This window comes from Vipera ursinii (assembly GCF_947247035.1).
Source record: "Vipera ursinii genome assembly, chromosome: Z".
In the NCBI taxonomy this organism is placed as follows: Eukaryota; Metazoa; Chordata; class Lepidosauria; order Squamata; family Viperidae; genus Vipera; species Vipera ursinii.
Window position 1 is genome coordinate 115675410 of NC_139517.1, and position 14750 is coordinate 115690159.

Consider the following 14750-nt stretch of genomic DNA (forward strand, 5'->3'; position numbering starts at 1 on the left):
AATGCAGTATTTATTATGGCTGGATCACATGTATGTCTCTCAATATTTATTACGCAAAACTATGCTTCTGAGTGTAAACACTATCTGGTAAAAGTGCAAAAGACAAACGGCATCACACTGAGTGCATAGAACAGGTTTTGGACAATTATTCATAAGGAGCACATTGGTAACTGGGTTTTCTTTGTTATGCTAGGCGCTGGAGTGTCCCATTCTGTAGATGAAGCCTAAAAATAACGAACAGATAACATTGTGAAGTTTTTGTTTCCCACGTAAAGTGCTGGTACAATAACTTACATGTTACAAAAAGAAGCTGTAACACATATTCTAAAGCACTGTTGATGCACAATGGAGGAAAAAAAAGTTCCACTTAGGGACATCCTGGCGTTGCACTCAGGCTTCAGATGCGTTTGGTCTGACCACGTGTTCTAGCTGGCCTGAATCAGAAATATCATAGCTGGCCTTGTATTTGGCCAGGATCTTCATCAGAGGACGCAATTTTAGCCACCACTGTTCCTTAGCAATTCGGTGCCTGTGAACCAAAAGGGGAGAGAAATTGTCATTAGAAGTTTCTGTTAGGACAGCTATGAGCAGCTGAGGCCCCTACCCAAGCTGAAACCAAGAAATTTTATTTATTCATTTGATTTTCATGAGAGCTTATCTTATATGCAATAATCCAAATGGGCTCAAAACAAAGCCAATTAAAACTAATAAGAACCATCCATTCACACAGCAGCACATGTGACAATGTTCAGCTGAATGTTTGCTAGTGACATGGTTTCTTGATAAGTAGAAAATGGCTTCCAGAGCAGCAGAGCTAGAAGGGGCCTTGGAGGTCTTCTAGTCCAACCCCCCTGCTCAGGCAGGAAACCCTATAATGACCATCATATAGGAGACTTAGTTTATTACTGTAAAGGGGTTTCAGTGAAACAGTAAATCATGGGTCCCCAAAATCTTCAGCTCATAAAGTTTCAGATTGTTCATTGATTCCCATTTATTATACGACAATTATTTAATAAATATAGGTATTCCTTGATTTACCATTCACAATTGGGATCAGAATTTCTATTGCTAAGCAAGACGGTTGTTAATTGAGTTACACTCTATTTTATGATCTATTTTGCCATGGTTGCTAAGTGAATCATTGACCCTGCTTGTGGGATGCTGGCTGCCAAGGTCACAAGTGACGATCACATGAGCCCAGGATGCTACAACTGTGATAAATACTATCCATTGCCAAGAGCCTAAATTTTGATCACACGACCACATGGGGATGCTGTAACGCTCTTTAAGTGTAAATCCCAATTGTAAATCACTTTTCCATGCTGTTGTAGCTTTATAACAGTCCCACACATAACATTAAAAAAGGTAAAGGTTCCCCCGCACACGAGTGCTAGTCGTTCCCGACTCTAGGGGCCGGTGCTCATCTCCGTTTCAAAGCCGAAGAGCCAGTGCTTATCCGAGGACGTCTCCGTGGTCATGTGGCCGGCATGACTGGACGCCAAAGGCGCACAGAGCGCTGTTACCTTCCCACCGTAGTGGTCCCTATTTTTCTACTTGCGTTTTTACCTGCTTTCGAACTGCTAGGTTGGCAGAAGCTGGGACGAGTAACAGGCGCTCACTCTGCTACGCGGCACTCGGGATTCGACCCGCCAAACTGCCGACCTGATCGACAAGCTCAGTGTCCTAACCCACTGAGCCACCGCGTCCATTAAGAAGGGCTTATTCCATCCATTCTGTGAATTACAGGTAATCCTCAACTTAAGATCACAACTGAGCCCAAAATTTCCATTCCTAAACAAGATACTTGTTAAGTGACTTGCCCCATTTTGTGACCTTTTTTGCCAAAGTCATTAAATGAATCCCTTAAGTTAGTAACACAGTTGTTAAATGAATCTGGTTTCCCCACTGATTTTTCTTGTTAGAAGGTCACAAAAGGTGATCAGATAACCCTGGGGACAGTGCAACCTTCATAAATGCATGCCAGTCTGAATTTTGATCATGTGACCATGGGAATGCTGCAACAGCCATTAAGTGTGGAAAATGGGTATTAAGTGGCTTTTTTTCACTAGTGTTGTAACTTCAAATGGTCCCTAAACGGTTTTAAGTCAAGAACTACCTGTAATTTACAGAATGGACGGAGTAAGCCCTTCTTCATGCTCTATGTATGAATCCAGGTCTGTCCTGCTCCATGGTTTACCCATCAGGCTGAGCCAAATCACTGGTTGTTCTGACACTGGCCAAAGTTCTGAGGAAGCCCAAGTGAAGACTTGCATGTAAACAAGAGTGAGGCTTCAAACACATGTTCCTGACCATCTCCTTGACTTTGTTGTCCTTCTGCTTCCCCAGGGATTATCATTTCAAAAGCCTGTTCAACCATCTGCAGTGCAAACATTATTGTGACAACTGAATGACTTCAGGACCTATCTCTGCAGTGCTTTCTGATGTTGCAATTAACATCCTTCAGTGAAGGACAACTCTCAATTCTTCCACACAAACAGCACTGGCAAGAGAAAAGTGCAGCCTCAGAGAAGCACGAATTAACAAGAATGCTACCGTGGAGAACTTGGGCGGGTAGAAAAAGTAACACACTTTGCTTACATAAAGTTGATGTTGCTGAAAAACATCCCCAAACTCAATCTAGAAGCCATTTGTACTGTGGGGAAATCTGCACAAGATATATCTCAACTGATCTGCCATGGGTACTTCATACGGAAATCTGAACTACTTTATGGTATGTACAGCAGTCTTTGAAATCAACTGAGGAATAATGCTGTTGGATATATGCTATTTTGTTGTCTTTTCCACCTCTATGACCTTTCTTAACTCTGACCTGCAGACACAAAGGACTTCAATCTTGCTAACTGGGAATTAAAGATCCTGGTGGGGCATCAGGTCTCGGCTGGCTGTTCTACAATTATACAGAGATCTTTGACCTACACAAAGTCTGTTTCATCCTGTAACTTGATCACTGGCTGGAAGTCCAGGTTTCTCTTACGCATTCCTAGAAGGCACACAGTTTCTGGAGTATTGGCAAACACCCTTCCTATGGAGGGGGAAAAAAATAGTTTTAATCACAAGAAGTGTAACAAAATAGTACATATTAACTGGAAAAGACTACATAGGAAAGGGGAAAGTGTTAAGAGAATTCCTCTCTGTGAGTTTAATCTAGGTTAGTTATTAAAGTAGTATAACAAAGAGTGTTAAATGAGAATTATGAAAACTTGGAAATTAGGATGAGCCAAAAAATGAATGAATGCTCAGCATTAGTATTTAAAAAAAACAAAACAACAACCAACAACATAACTTTTTCAGCACGTTACCTTCTTCTGTGTTCCACGAAGCCATTGGAAGCAGGGAGAAACAAGAAAGAATATTTGTGACTAAATAAATGTGGTTGCCTGTAATTTATAACACATACTCAGGAACCTAAAACCTGGGGAGAAGGAGAATCCTGGGCAATGAGCATCTTGGTATCACAAATCTGAGGACTTTGGAAGGACAGTAATTTTCATTCCACTCTTAAAGCTGGAGCAGAGTTCTCCAGCATTGTACATGATGGAATGTAGGCATAAGGGATGGTTGCATAGGTGTTTTTTTTTAATATACATAAGCAAATTTTAAGGTTCTGGCTCAAACAGCAAACCACAGAACAGGAACCCAGATCAACCAATAAGCATGCAGGGTGGGCACCGCCACAAAATGAATGCGGTTGGGATCTTGAGGTGTTTATGTTGGCTTGTCTGCAGCCCTCTGCAGCATCCGCTTACCTGTCAACCTTTTCATTTCATTTCATTTATTATATTTGTATACCGCCCTTCTCCCGAAGGACTCAGGGCGGTGAACAGAGCACATAAAAAATACAGAATACAAAAATTAAAAAAAAGAATTAAATAAGAGCCCGAGCTAAAAACAGTAGAATAATATAAAAATCCCCAATAAAAACCCCAGCACATCCCCCATCAGGCCAGGCCGGCTTGCTCAAATAGGTAGGTCTTCAGACCGCGTCGGAAGGAGCGAAGGTCAGGTGCCATCCGGAGCTCAACCGGCAGCTGATTCCATAAAGCCGGGGCACCCACAGAGAAGGCCCTCCCCCTGGGGGCCACCAGACGACATTCTCTGACCGGTGGCACCCTGAGGAGGCCCTCTCTGTGGGAACGCACAGGGCAGAGGGAAGTTGACGCCGGCAGCAGGTGATCCCCGAGGTACTCCGGACCCATGCCATGTAGGGCCTTGAAAACCATTACCAAACCTTGAACCTCACCCGGAAGACAACCGGTAGCCAATGCAGCTCGCGGAGCAAAGGTGTAACATGGGAGTACCGGGAAACTCCCAAGACAACTCTCGCGGCTGCATTCTGTACCAGCTGGCATAGGTATGCATTGATGGATATTGGCAGTTATGGGCAACTCTAAATTCACCTTAACTCAGGATTATGGGGGTGGGGGAAGGAAGGGGCACTTTGTATGCCACCTTGAGCTCCTGAATGGAAGGCAGGACATAAATCTAACAAATGCATACTTTTATGGAATTCTATAACATTTTATAGGATTAAAAACTACAAATACATAAAAGGGCATTCTATAGACTAATATTTTTAAAACTTGGCAAATTAAAGATATATTTATAAAAGATGTTTGAGACTCTAGAAAAAAATGCAGAGAAAAGCAACAAAGATGATCAAGGGATTGGAAGCCAAAACATACAAAGAACGGTGGCTGGAATTGGATACGTCTAGTTTAACGAAGAGAAGGGTGAGGGGTGACATGAAAGCAGTGTTCCAATATCTCAGGGGCTGCCACAAAGAAGAGGGAGTCAAGCTATTCTCCAAAGCACCTGAAAGCAGGACAAGAAGCAATGAATGGAAACTAGTCAAGGAGAGAAGCAAACTAGAACTAAGGAGAAATTTCCTGACAGAACAATCAGCTAGTGCACAGGTGTCAAACTCAATCATATCATGTACTGTATGTATCATGATGTATCACAATGTTTTTTTGCCTTTGCAGAGCTGGGGTGAGTGTGGCCAGTGCGTGGCGCATCCAGCCCACAGGCCATCAGTTTGATACTCCTGAGCTACTAGAACAGCTTTCCTTCAGAAGCTGTGGATGCTCCATCACTGGAGGCTTTTGAGAAGAGATTGGACAACCATTTGTCTGAAATGGAATACGGTTTCCTGGTCTGAGCAGTGGGTTGGACTAGAAGACCTCCAAGGTCCCTTCCAACTCTGTTATTTTGTTAAGCATGATACTGGAAATTGAAGTCCACATATCTTAAAGTTGCGAAGCCTGAAAAACACTGCTCTAGAATGACAGAAGTAATTCAGAAGACCTCTGGTGTACATGAAAATGCTTTTTGTGGTAGACTTCTATTTTTTGAAGGCAAGTCTTCAGATTATCACTCCTCAGTTACACAACTAAATATATAGTTCCTTTTTTAATTTTAAAATCTCTCAGCTGAAAAAATATCCCATACCAGGATGTCAAACTGCCGGCCCGCGGGCTGGACACTTCATCAGGAAACCGCGCCCACCCCATTGCTTGCAATGAAGAAAAAGCTCCGATACGTCGTGCAACATCACGTGATGTCGTGAGTTTGACATGTCTGGGCTATACTAAGGAAGTCAGTAAGAAAATGGATCTTTGGTGCAGGTACAGCCATTTTCCAGATTTCCTGGCTAGCTAATTCCATCACTCCAATCATCATAGTTGTTGACCGTATCATATCAGTTGTGGGCATGAGAGATTAGCACTGGGTTGCAAAGGTTGATCCAGACTATTAACTACAAAACCCAACACTGTTGCAAGCAACAACAACCTTGAGTTCATCTATATAAAAATGCAGCCTGTTTAGGTGAAGATCAATCCAGCCAAAGTTGAAGACAATTAATACTCCTCTTATTACTGCCTCCCACTGCCCAGGATTCTTGACTTGAATTTCCTGAAATAATGAAAGGTTAGCTAACTGAATGCTATACCACTCAAACATAATTTAACTCATTTGAGGTTGCTTAAAAGAAGCATATTTTGAGCCTTTAGCCCTTGTATATGTGAGCAAGCAACTACTCATAATGTAGTCTGAAGACTGAATTATCCCTCACAAATATTTTCAACAGCATTATAAAGAAACCCCAATTCTGTGCACAAGTGAATGTGTTTGCATTCATAGGTAAAGGTAAAGGTTCCCCCGCACATGCGCGCTAGTCATTTCCGATTCTAGGGGCCGGTGCTCATCTCCGTTTCAAAGCCGAAGAGCCAGCGCTTGTCTGAGGACGTCTCCGTGGTCATGTGGCCAGCATGACTAGACGCCAAAGGCGCACGGAACGCTGTTACCTTCCCACCGTAGTGGTCCCTATTTTTCTACTTGCATTTTTTACGTGCTTTTGAACTGCTAGGTTGGCAGAAGCTGGGACGAGTAACAGGCGCTCACTCTGCTATGCGGCACTCAGGATTCAACCCGCCAAACTGCCGACCTTCTGATCGACAAGCTCAGCGTCCTAACCCACTGAGCCACCGCGTCATAGGTACATATGCATAATTAAAATTCCTGACTCTATAGAACTGGAGTTGAATACTAAATATTAGAAATGTGAGAAACGTTCTATGCATAAAACAGGGGTTCTGTGCCCAAACCAGAGGTTTGGTTGATAAATAAAATGGAATAGAGAGAATGGTGTTCTGTAACAATGCTGAGGAGAGGCAGGGGAAGAAAGGAATGGGAAGACAGAGGCAAGTGACCCAGTGCTGGGACATCAGCAGAGATGACCGAAGGGAAGACCAAAGCCAGATCAGAGCCAGATGGGTCAACTCAAACCCCATAAAAGGAAGATGGCAGAGAAGAGTGATGACATACTTGCCCATTCTGGGTTCTTGCTGATTTTTATTTTGATCCAAACCCAGAATAATATCCTATGCTTTCTTGTTTCTGCTAAATTTTAGCCAACCTGAAAAGGTCTAACAGAACTTCTAGAATGCTTTGGATTTGGAATAAAGTATCTTACCCTTTTTCATGGACATTCCTAACTAGATGCTATGACATTACAATAGAAAAGAATATTTTTGTAGCTCAGGGTTGAATAGAGATGGTCTTTGGTGCTCTGTCTGAGCTTGGTTGTTTTCCTGCAGACATTTTCTTATCGGTGAAATGGGTGGAATATAAATTTAATAATAAAACAATTTTATAAAATAATTTAATTTCCAACCATGGTCTCCCCCCCACCCTACCCCGTTTCCCAGGTCTAGTGGCAATTTGCAGCTGGTTCGCTACTCCTTGCCATGAAATGCATCTAATATTTCCTCACCTCTTCGGTAGCTTTCTTTCAGTTGCTTTGAGATCCACAGCACAGCTTTTGCCGCTATTTTTGTCCCAAAGTTTCTATCAAATGGAGAAGGAGCGCCACCCTGTGAAAATCAACACAATTTAACAATGAAGTCGCCTTCGGGATTTTTTTTTTAGAAGGACAGGGTAGGGAAAATAATGAGGAGGATGTGTTTATGAGTTAAAACCATGTACAACTGTAGAAAAAGAACCACATTCATTCATACTTGTCAAACTCGAGAATAGCTGGCAGCACCTTTTTAGACTAATTTTATATGCCTCGCTTTATCCGATGCAACAGAGTGGATAGACTGATCCCAATTTAAATCCTACATTAGGTATAGCTACTCCATCGCATCTGATAAAGAGAACCTAGTGACTAAATTGGAGCCAGAATTTCCTTTGCTAAACAAGTAAGGTTGTTAAAGCTGAGCAAGACGGTTGTTAAGTGAGACATGACCAATTTTGTGAGTTTTTGCTATGGTTACTAAACAAATCACTGCAGTTGATAAATGAGTCATGTGGTCATTAAGCAAATCTGATTTTTCCTATTAATATTGCTTGTCAGAAGTGGGTAGGGAAGATCATACTGTGTTTTCCCCAAAATAAGACGGGCTTATTTATTTATTTATTTGTCTCCAAAAGAGGCACCAGGTCTGATTTTCGGGGAGGGGTTGTCTTTTATACTCACCTCCGGCACCAAGAGTCCCACCCAGCTGGTCCACTTCTTCTGGGGCAGAAGAAGCAGCTTCATTCTGCAGGTGCATTCCGATCTGCATTTTGCAGTCAGGACTTTCCAGAAGGCCTCTGCAGCAGAGTACTGAGCTACGGATTGAATCTACAACTCAGTTCTCAGTTGCAATGGCCTTCTGGAAAGGCCCGTGACTGAGAAATGCAGACCTGGCTGCAGAAGATGCCACAAAAGAAGAGCTGGGCCAGCAAGAAGAGGCCTTGGCTGCAAGGTAAGCAGGTGCAGGGCGGGTGGGGCAGCTCCACCCCCCCTACCCCTGCCCTAGCTTGATTTTTAGGTATGGGCCTCACCCCAAAACTAAGATTTGCTTTGGGGGTAGGGCTTATGTTAGGCACACCCCCAAAAATCAAGCTAGGGTTTATTTTCAGGGTAGGCCTTACTTTCAGAGAAACACGGTAGATGGTGATTATACAAGGGCAATTCGGAAATCAAGCTCCATTTGGTTATGAATGACAGACACTCACAGATAGAGAACTTTTATTATACACATTAGAAAACTGCAACATTACATTACTTTCCCACATAATCACCATTCAAATTGAGGCACTTGTCATAACGTCTTACAAGGTTTGAAATTCCTTAGTAGCAGTCGCTTGGTGCCAAATCAAGGCTATTGGGGGGGTGGGTGATCAGAAACATCCCAACCGAACTGCATCAAAAGTTCTTGGGTGTGTCTAGCGGTGTGCAGGTGAGCATTACTGTGAACCAACACCACACCGGAAGTGGTGCCATAGAAAATCCCACCAAATGTGAAGATGCCAAAGGAGCACTGCTAGTGAAGCTCATGGAGCCTGGTTCGATCATCAATTCAGAAGTTACGAAAACTCAGACGAGCCATCCATAACAAGCATTGACTTCTGGAGTAGTTTTGGTTCATGATAATGCTCGCCCGCCCACAGCTAGATGCACCCAAGAACTTCTGAAGCAGTTCCGTTGGGATGTTTTTGATCACCACCACCCCATAACCCAGATTTGGCACTGAGCGACTGTTACTAAGAAATTTCAAACCTTGAAAGATGTTGTGACAAATGCTTCAATTTGAGTGGCGATTATGTCAAAAAATAATGTAATTTAGTTTTCTAATGTGTATAATAAAAGTTCTGTATCTGCGAGTGTCTGTCATTGATAACCAAACAGAGGTTTATTTCCAAATTGCCCTCGTATGACTCCAGGACTCTGTAACTATTGTAAAAACATGCTAGTTATCTCATGACCATGGGGATGTTGCAATGGTTATATAACTGCAAAATATGCAGGATATAAATTTGTCAGAGATGATAGATAGATAGATAGATAGATAGATAGATAGATAGATAGATAGATAGATGATAGATAGATAGATAGATAGATAGATAGATAGATAGATAGATAGATATAAAAATGATTGATGACATATTTACACACACACCATATTTACACACACACCAGATTGTTGGGGGCAATTAAGCTGACTTTGTAATAATGCTGCTTGGGGTGGTGGTGAAAGCCCTAATAAGCAGGCATATACATAGAATGAAGGCTACTGCTAAGTTTGTAAAGCCGCCCTGAGTCTTCGGAGAAGGGCGGGATATAAATGGAATTAAAATAAATAAAATAAAATAAACACACAGAGAGAAAGAGAAGTGTGAGGGCTGATTATAAATCATTTTTGTAAGTTTGAGCAATTACTAAACAAGTGGCTGTAAGTCAGGATTATAGTTTAAGAACTTTTTGTTGGTAAATATAACGAGATAATATATGGTGCTACAAGACTCTTTCCGATTTTAGACTTGCACAAGATTCATTATCTCACATTTAGGCACAGAATGAGGCATAGCCCAGTGCATGCCTATTTTCCACCAGAGGATGATGCATTTGCGTTCTTTATTCTTCATTCCAATTTAGTGCCCGCCTCCTCCTCCCCTCAGCGATCCTGAAAGGTTCAACTCCTACAATTCCCAGCAGCACTGGCTGTTGACAGCTCTAGGAATCAGTAGCAACAGTACTTAAGATTTATACACCGCTTCATAGTGCTTTACAGTCCTCTCTAAGCATTTTAAAATGTCAGCATATTGCCCCCAACAATATGCTGAGTCCTTGAAAGGACGGAAAGCTGAATCAACCTTGAGCTCATCAGATCAGACTCCTGGTTGTGGGCAGAGTTAGCCTGTAATACTGCATTCTAACCACTGCACCATCATGGCTCTTTCAAAGTGGGGCATTAGTAGTGTTTTAACTTTTAATGTCTTTTCCAGAGTTTGTTAGCCACCCTGATTACCTGTGCTAGATCTGAAGGGACATAATCAAATTAGTCAATCAACACATACAGCCTACAGAAGCATGCTACTTCAGTAAAAATCATGATCAGATAATCATTGTGGCTTTGTGGGTCATAGAATATTTACCATGCATACACTGCTAATTTTCATTTCTTCTTATTTATTTTCTTAATAAAAATTTGTATCTGGTCTCTTACCCCAGGAGCTACATTCATTTGGGTTGTTTATGTCAGCTGGGACTTAAATTAGGCTTCAGTAAAGTCACAAAAGCTTTTGTAGAATGGCTTCTATTCAATGACAAAATCTTTACACCTACTTAACAACTGCTCCTCAAAAAAGGACTGAAATTACTGGAGATTAAACTTCTCTAATGCTAACTTAAGCAGCAACAACTAACAGCCTTTTACTCTGCAGAGTGGAAGTGGACACACTGCTTGCTGCTAGAGATATAGAAACCCAACTGTCACAAGTGTGATGGATAGCTGCTTTTGTATATCGTTCCAACCTATTAGGGGCATTTGTGCTGCTTTGTTGTTGGGTTAAAAGAAGCATTCCAACCCACTTGTCCCCACCTGGAGTACTTAGCCATTCTCACCTGCTGCATATGACCCAGCACATTCTTTCGACAATCAAAGACCCCTTTGCCTTCTTCCGAATAGAGCTGATAAATGAAGTCAGTTGTGTAGTTCTCGCTACTATTTTCATTCCTGTGTGATCCCCAAAAAGCATGGCTTATTTATTTGATACAATTTTTCTATACTGCTGTATTTCTGTACAAGTACTTGGGAAGGTGAAAAGGGATTTCTGATTAGGTTTCTGTAATGGTATGCGAGAAAGAGCTTGAGAGACAGGACGGTCAGATAAGAGGTCTGCAAAATGGGCAGAGAAAGAGAAAGGATCTTCCCTAAAGTTGTAAAGCAGATGGTGGGAGGTTTGTATTTTCAAACTTGCAAAAATCAGTTAAGGTAACAAAGCTGTCAGCCTTATTATGAAGTACAATTAGCTCACCTGGTCTTATTACCTGACTAGTCTACCTGTGAAGGCTGACATCTATGTTGCAAGTCCGAAATTATAATTCCCCCACACCCAGTCCCAGCAGTTTGGAAGGGTCCTCTCTGAGTCTCTCTTTCCATCCATTATGCAGCTGAGGGTTATGCCCTCTCTTATTTGACAATCCTTTAGGAAACAATATTTGCTTCATCTCTTACATGCCATTACCATTTTCCATTCAAACAATGTCCTGATAGAGACCTGCCTAGCTTTAAAGAGCAAATAACACAGCAAATGTCAATTTACAAGGTAATCACTCTTCAGATACTGTATATAATTGATTCAGGCACATTCTTCACCTTTGATGAAAACATTTTCATCTTCTGCACCTACTTCTCTTCAAGAGATAAGTTTATCTCTTTGCGTATAAAAAGATTGGCCACAAAATGAGCATGAGTCAAAGCAAAAACACCCAACCTAGCATCAGCGCCTGACCAATCTGAGCTATTGCCAAAGGATCACAGGGTTCAACCCTTGTGATTGAAAGAGATCAACCTGCCCACCCTACCGACTTGTTTTTTTACACTGTGTACCACATACCATTGAACCAGTTCAGGAAATATCCAGAATTACATCTAAAATAGTGTTTCTCAACTTTAGCCGCCTTACAATGAGTGGTCTTCAACTCCCAGAATTCAAACACATCTTAAAGTCCACATTTTCTGGGAGTTGAAATACACACATCTTAAATTCTGGGGGCAGAAGTCCACATACCTTAAAGCTAAGGTTGAGAAAAACTGTTCTGAAATAAAGGGAGTCAAGAAAAAAAAAAGAGACAGATTTCACCTCCACCTGTTATACATGTCAGTACTTCGGCTTCAGGGTTCTGATGCTAAGGAATGGGATTTGTATTCAGAGTAAGTTCTGCCTACCTGAAGTGGAATTACCAAATGATCCATCCAGATATTGTCTCCTTTGCCAGCCAGGAAACGTTGAAGCATCATTTATGTAGACCTAACTAATTCTAGATCATGATTGTGCAAAAGATGGACTTTGTTTTTGATGTATTGCACTTTAAAAATAATGGGTTGAGCCAAGACAGAAACTAAACTCACATACAGGCAATTTTCGACTTATAACCACAGTTGAACCCAAACTTTCCATTGCCAAACAAGACAGCTGTTTAATGAGTTTTGCCCCATTTTACAACCTATCACCACAGTTGTTAAGTGAATTACTGCAGTTGATACGTTAGTAATGTGGTTGTTAAATGAATCTTGGCTTCCTCGTTGACTTTGCTTGTCAAAAAGTGATGCCATGACCTAGGACAGTGCAACTATCATAAATACATGCCATTGCCAAGCATTCAAATTTAGATCATGTGACCATGGGAACACTGCAATGGTCATAAATGTGAAAATGGTCAAAAGTCACTTTTTCCCATGCCATTATAACTTCAATGGTCACTAAATGAATGGCTGTAAGTCGAGGACTACCTGTAGTTGCATTGACAATTCTATTAAACTGAAATTAAATACTGGGATTGTGCAAAAAAAAAAAATATCAACCTGAAATGTTATCCCGAGGGTGGTTCAGTTAAACCTGTGGAACAAATTGCAGTTATATTGCTTTTGAGCAGGTACTTTTTTCTCTCCAAAATCCGAGGGTTCAAACTAATACGCTCAGATTGTCCTGAACAAGAACATTCTATTTTGAATTGAAGCAATTCAAATATTTTGAACTGAATCAAAGAACTGGATTGGATTATGAGAACATCCATCCCATTTATTAATTATAAAAGACAATCTTTTTTTTTCCTTCTGTCTCCCTGAAAATTATATTTTGGTAGTAATTTTTGGAAATGCTTAGCTTTAGACTTGTGGCTGTAATAATAATAAATAGATTGATTGACTTATGGAAATCCTAAAATCTCATATGATGCTCCTGTGCCCCACATCCTTTATTATGAAATGCCAAAGGCTATGCCTGCACTTTTTGGATGTTTTTAGAAGACAATCTATTCCTTCATATTGGAAAAGTATTTGCTTCTTTCCCTCCTTTTCCTGCAACATGCCAGGTACCACATTCACAGGATCTGAAAGTTATACCTATGAATGTTCACTTACCTGAGTACCAAACCTCTCTGGATGTTGGTTTTCATCTTTTCGGTGAGATGTTCCACATTGGCCTACAAAATAAACACCATTTTTATTTTTATTTTGCAAACTGAGAAAAGTATCATGTCTTTCTTTTGAACACAAAGAAGCAATAATCATCCTCTTCACAAGAAGGAATAATCTTCCTGTTCTTTTTTTTAATCTTTAACTGGCTGTACATTAAATCTCTCCAAAGTTTTATAGGCTCTCCAAACAATATTGAAGGAGTAAATGAGAAACTTCAATTTTAGGTTCCTGGATCAGCTAGAGATCTAAGGAATGTTGACTGTAGACTGTTCTTAAAGGTAAAGGTAAAGGTTCCCCCGCACGTGCGTGCTAGTCGTTTCCGACTCTAGGGGCCGGTGCTCATCTCCGTTTCAAAGCCGAAGAGCCAGCGCTTGTCCGAGGACGTCTCCGTGGTCATGTGGCCGGCATGACTAGACACCAAAGGCGCACGGAACGCTGTTACCTTCCCACCGGAGTGGTCCCTATTTTTCTACTTGCATTTTTACGTGCTTTCGAACTGCTAGGTTGGCAGAAGCTGGGACGAGTAACAGGCGCTCACTCTGCTACACGGCACTCGGGATTCGACCCGCCAAACTGCCGACCTTCTGATCGACAAGCTCAGCGTCCTAACCCACTGAGCCACCGCGTCCCGTGTTCTTATGAACTATCAATTTTGATACATTATTTTATTTATTTTATTTTATTTTAATTCCATTTATATCCCGCCCTTCTCCGAAGACTCAGGGCGGCTTACAAGCTTAGCAGTAAGCTAAGCACTTTGAGCTCTTTTTCATTTAACAGCCATACATATTGTAGGAAATTCTGGAGGAACAGGAGGAGGATGTGGTGGTGGTAGTAGTGGAGATTACAGGGATAGTCTGACTTTTGACCAATTCTGCTGCTCCATAAACTCTTACAACCACGATCTCTAGGAGCTACAAGTAAGCCACCACTAACATATGCCAAGTACTGCAGGGAGATCCCTAGTACATGTTGTTATTGCGTCTTTTCTATTCATGTATTTGTTATAGTTATGGAACCTCACAAATAATACACACTGAAAAGCCTGCAGGCATAGACAAGGCAGCTAAATAAACTGGCTATTACTGCTCTCCTTATCAGACACTCATACCGGCAAGGGATTTGGAGAAACTTAGGTGTGTTGCATAAATGTGTGGAAGAGACGAATCTTGCAAATCTGAAAGTCCGTTTCTCTCCTGGCCTCATTTACAACTCGAGAAACTTGGAAAGGTCTCATCTGAGCCTCTTGCTACAGCC

At 41.4% G+C, this 14750-nt stretch overlaps 1 protein-coding gene and 1 long non-coding RNA gene across 6 annotated transcripts in view; one reads left to right on the top strand and one right to left on the bottom strand.

The window, feature by feature from the left end:
* Positions 1 to 14750, bottom strand: part of PFKP (phosphofructokinase, platelet) — a 77968-nt gene continuing 63218 nt past the window's right edge. For 4 of the 5 annotated variants that reach the window (XM_083378220.1, XM_083378219.1, XM_083378218.1 and 1 more), the window contains 5 exons: positions 13437 to 13498; positions 10916 to 11027; positions 7295 to 7394; positions 2938 to 3043; positions 1 to 529 (listed from right to left, as the gene is read on the bottom strand). In XM_083378220.1, coding sequence (XP_083234346.1) covers positions 391 to 529; positions 2938 to 3043; positions 7295 to 7394; positions 10916 to 11027; positions 13437 to 13498 — 519 coding nt within the window. In that variant the 3' untranslated portion in view covers positions 1 to 390. The remainder of the gene's footprint in view (positions 530 to 2937; positions 3044 to 7294; positions 7395 to 10915; positions 11028 to 13436; positions 13499 to 14750) is intronic. The other variant, XR_014494269.1, reaches the window with a different exon arrangement.
* LOC310649625 lies at positions 6439 to 10766 on the top strand. The gene is made up of 3 exons (XR_014494270.1): positions 6439 to 6517; positions 7650 to 7724; positions 10297 to 10766. It is a non-coding gene; the product is annotated as an uncharacterized lncRNA (long non-coding RNA).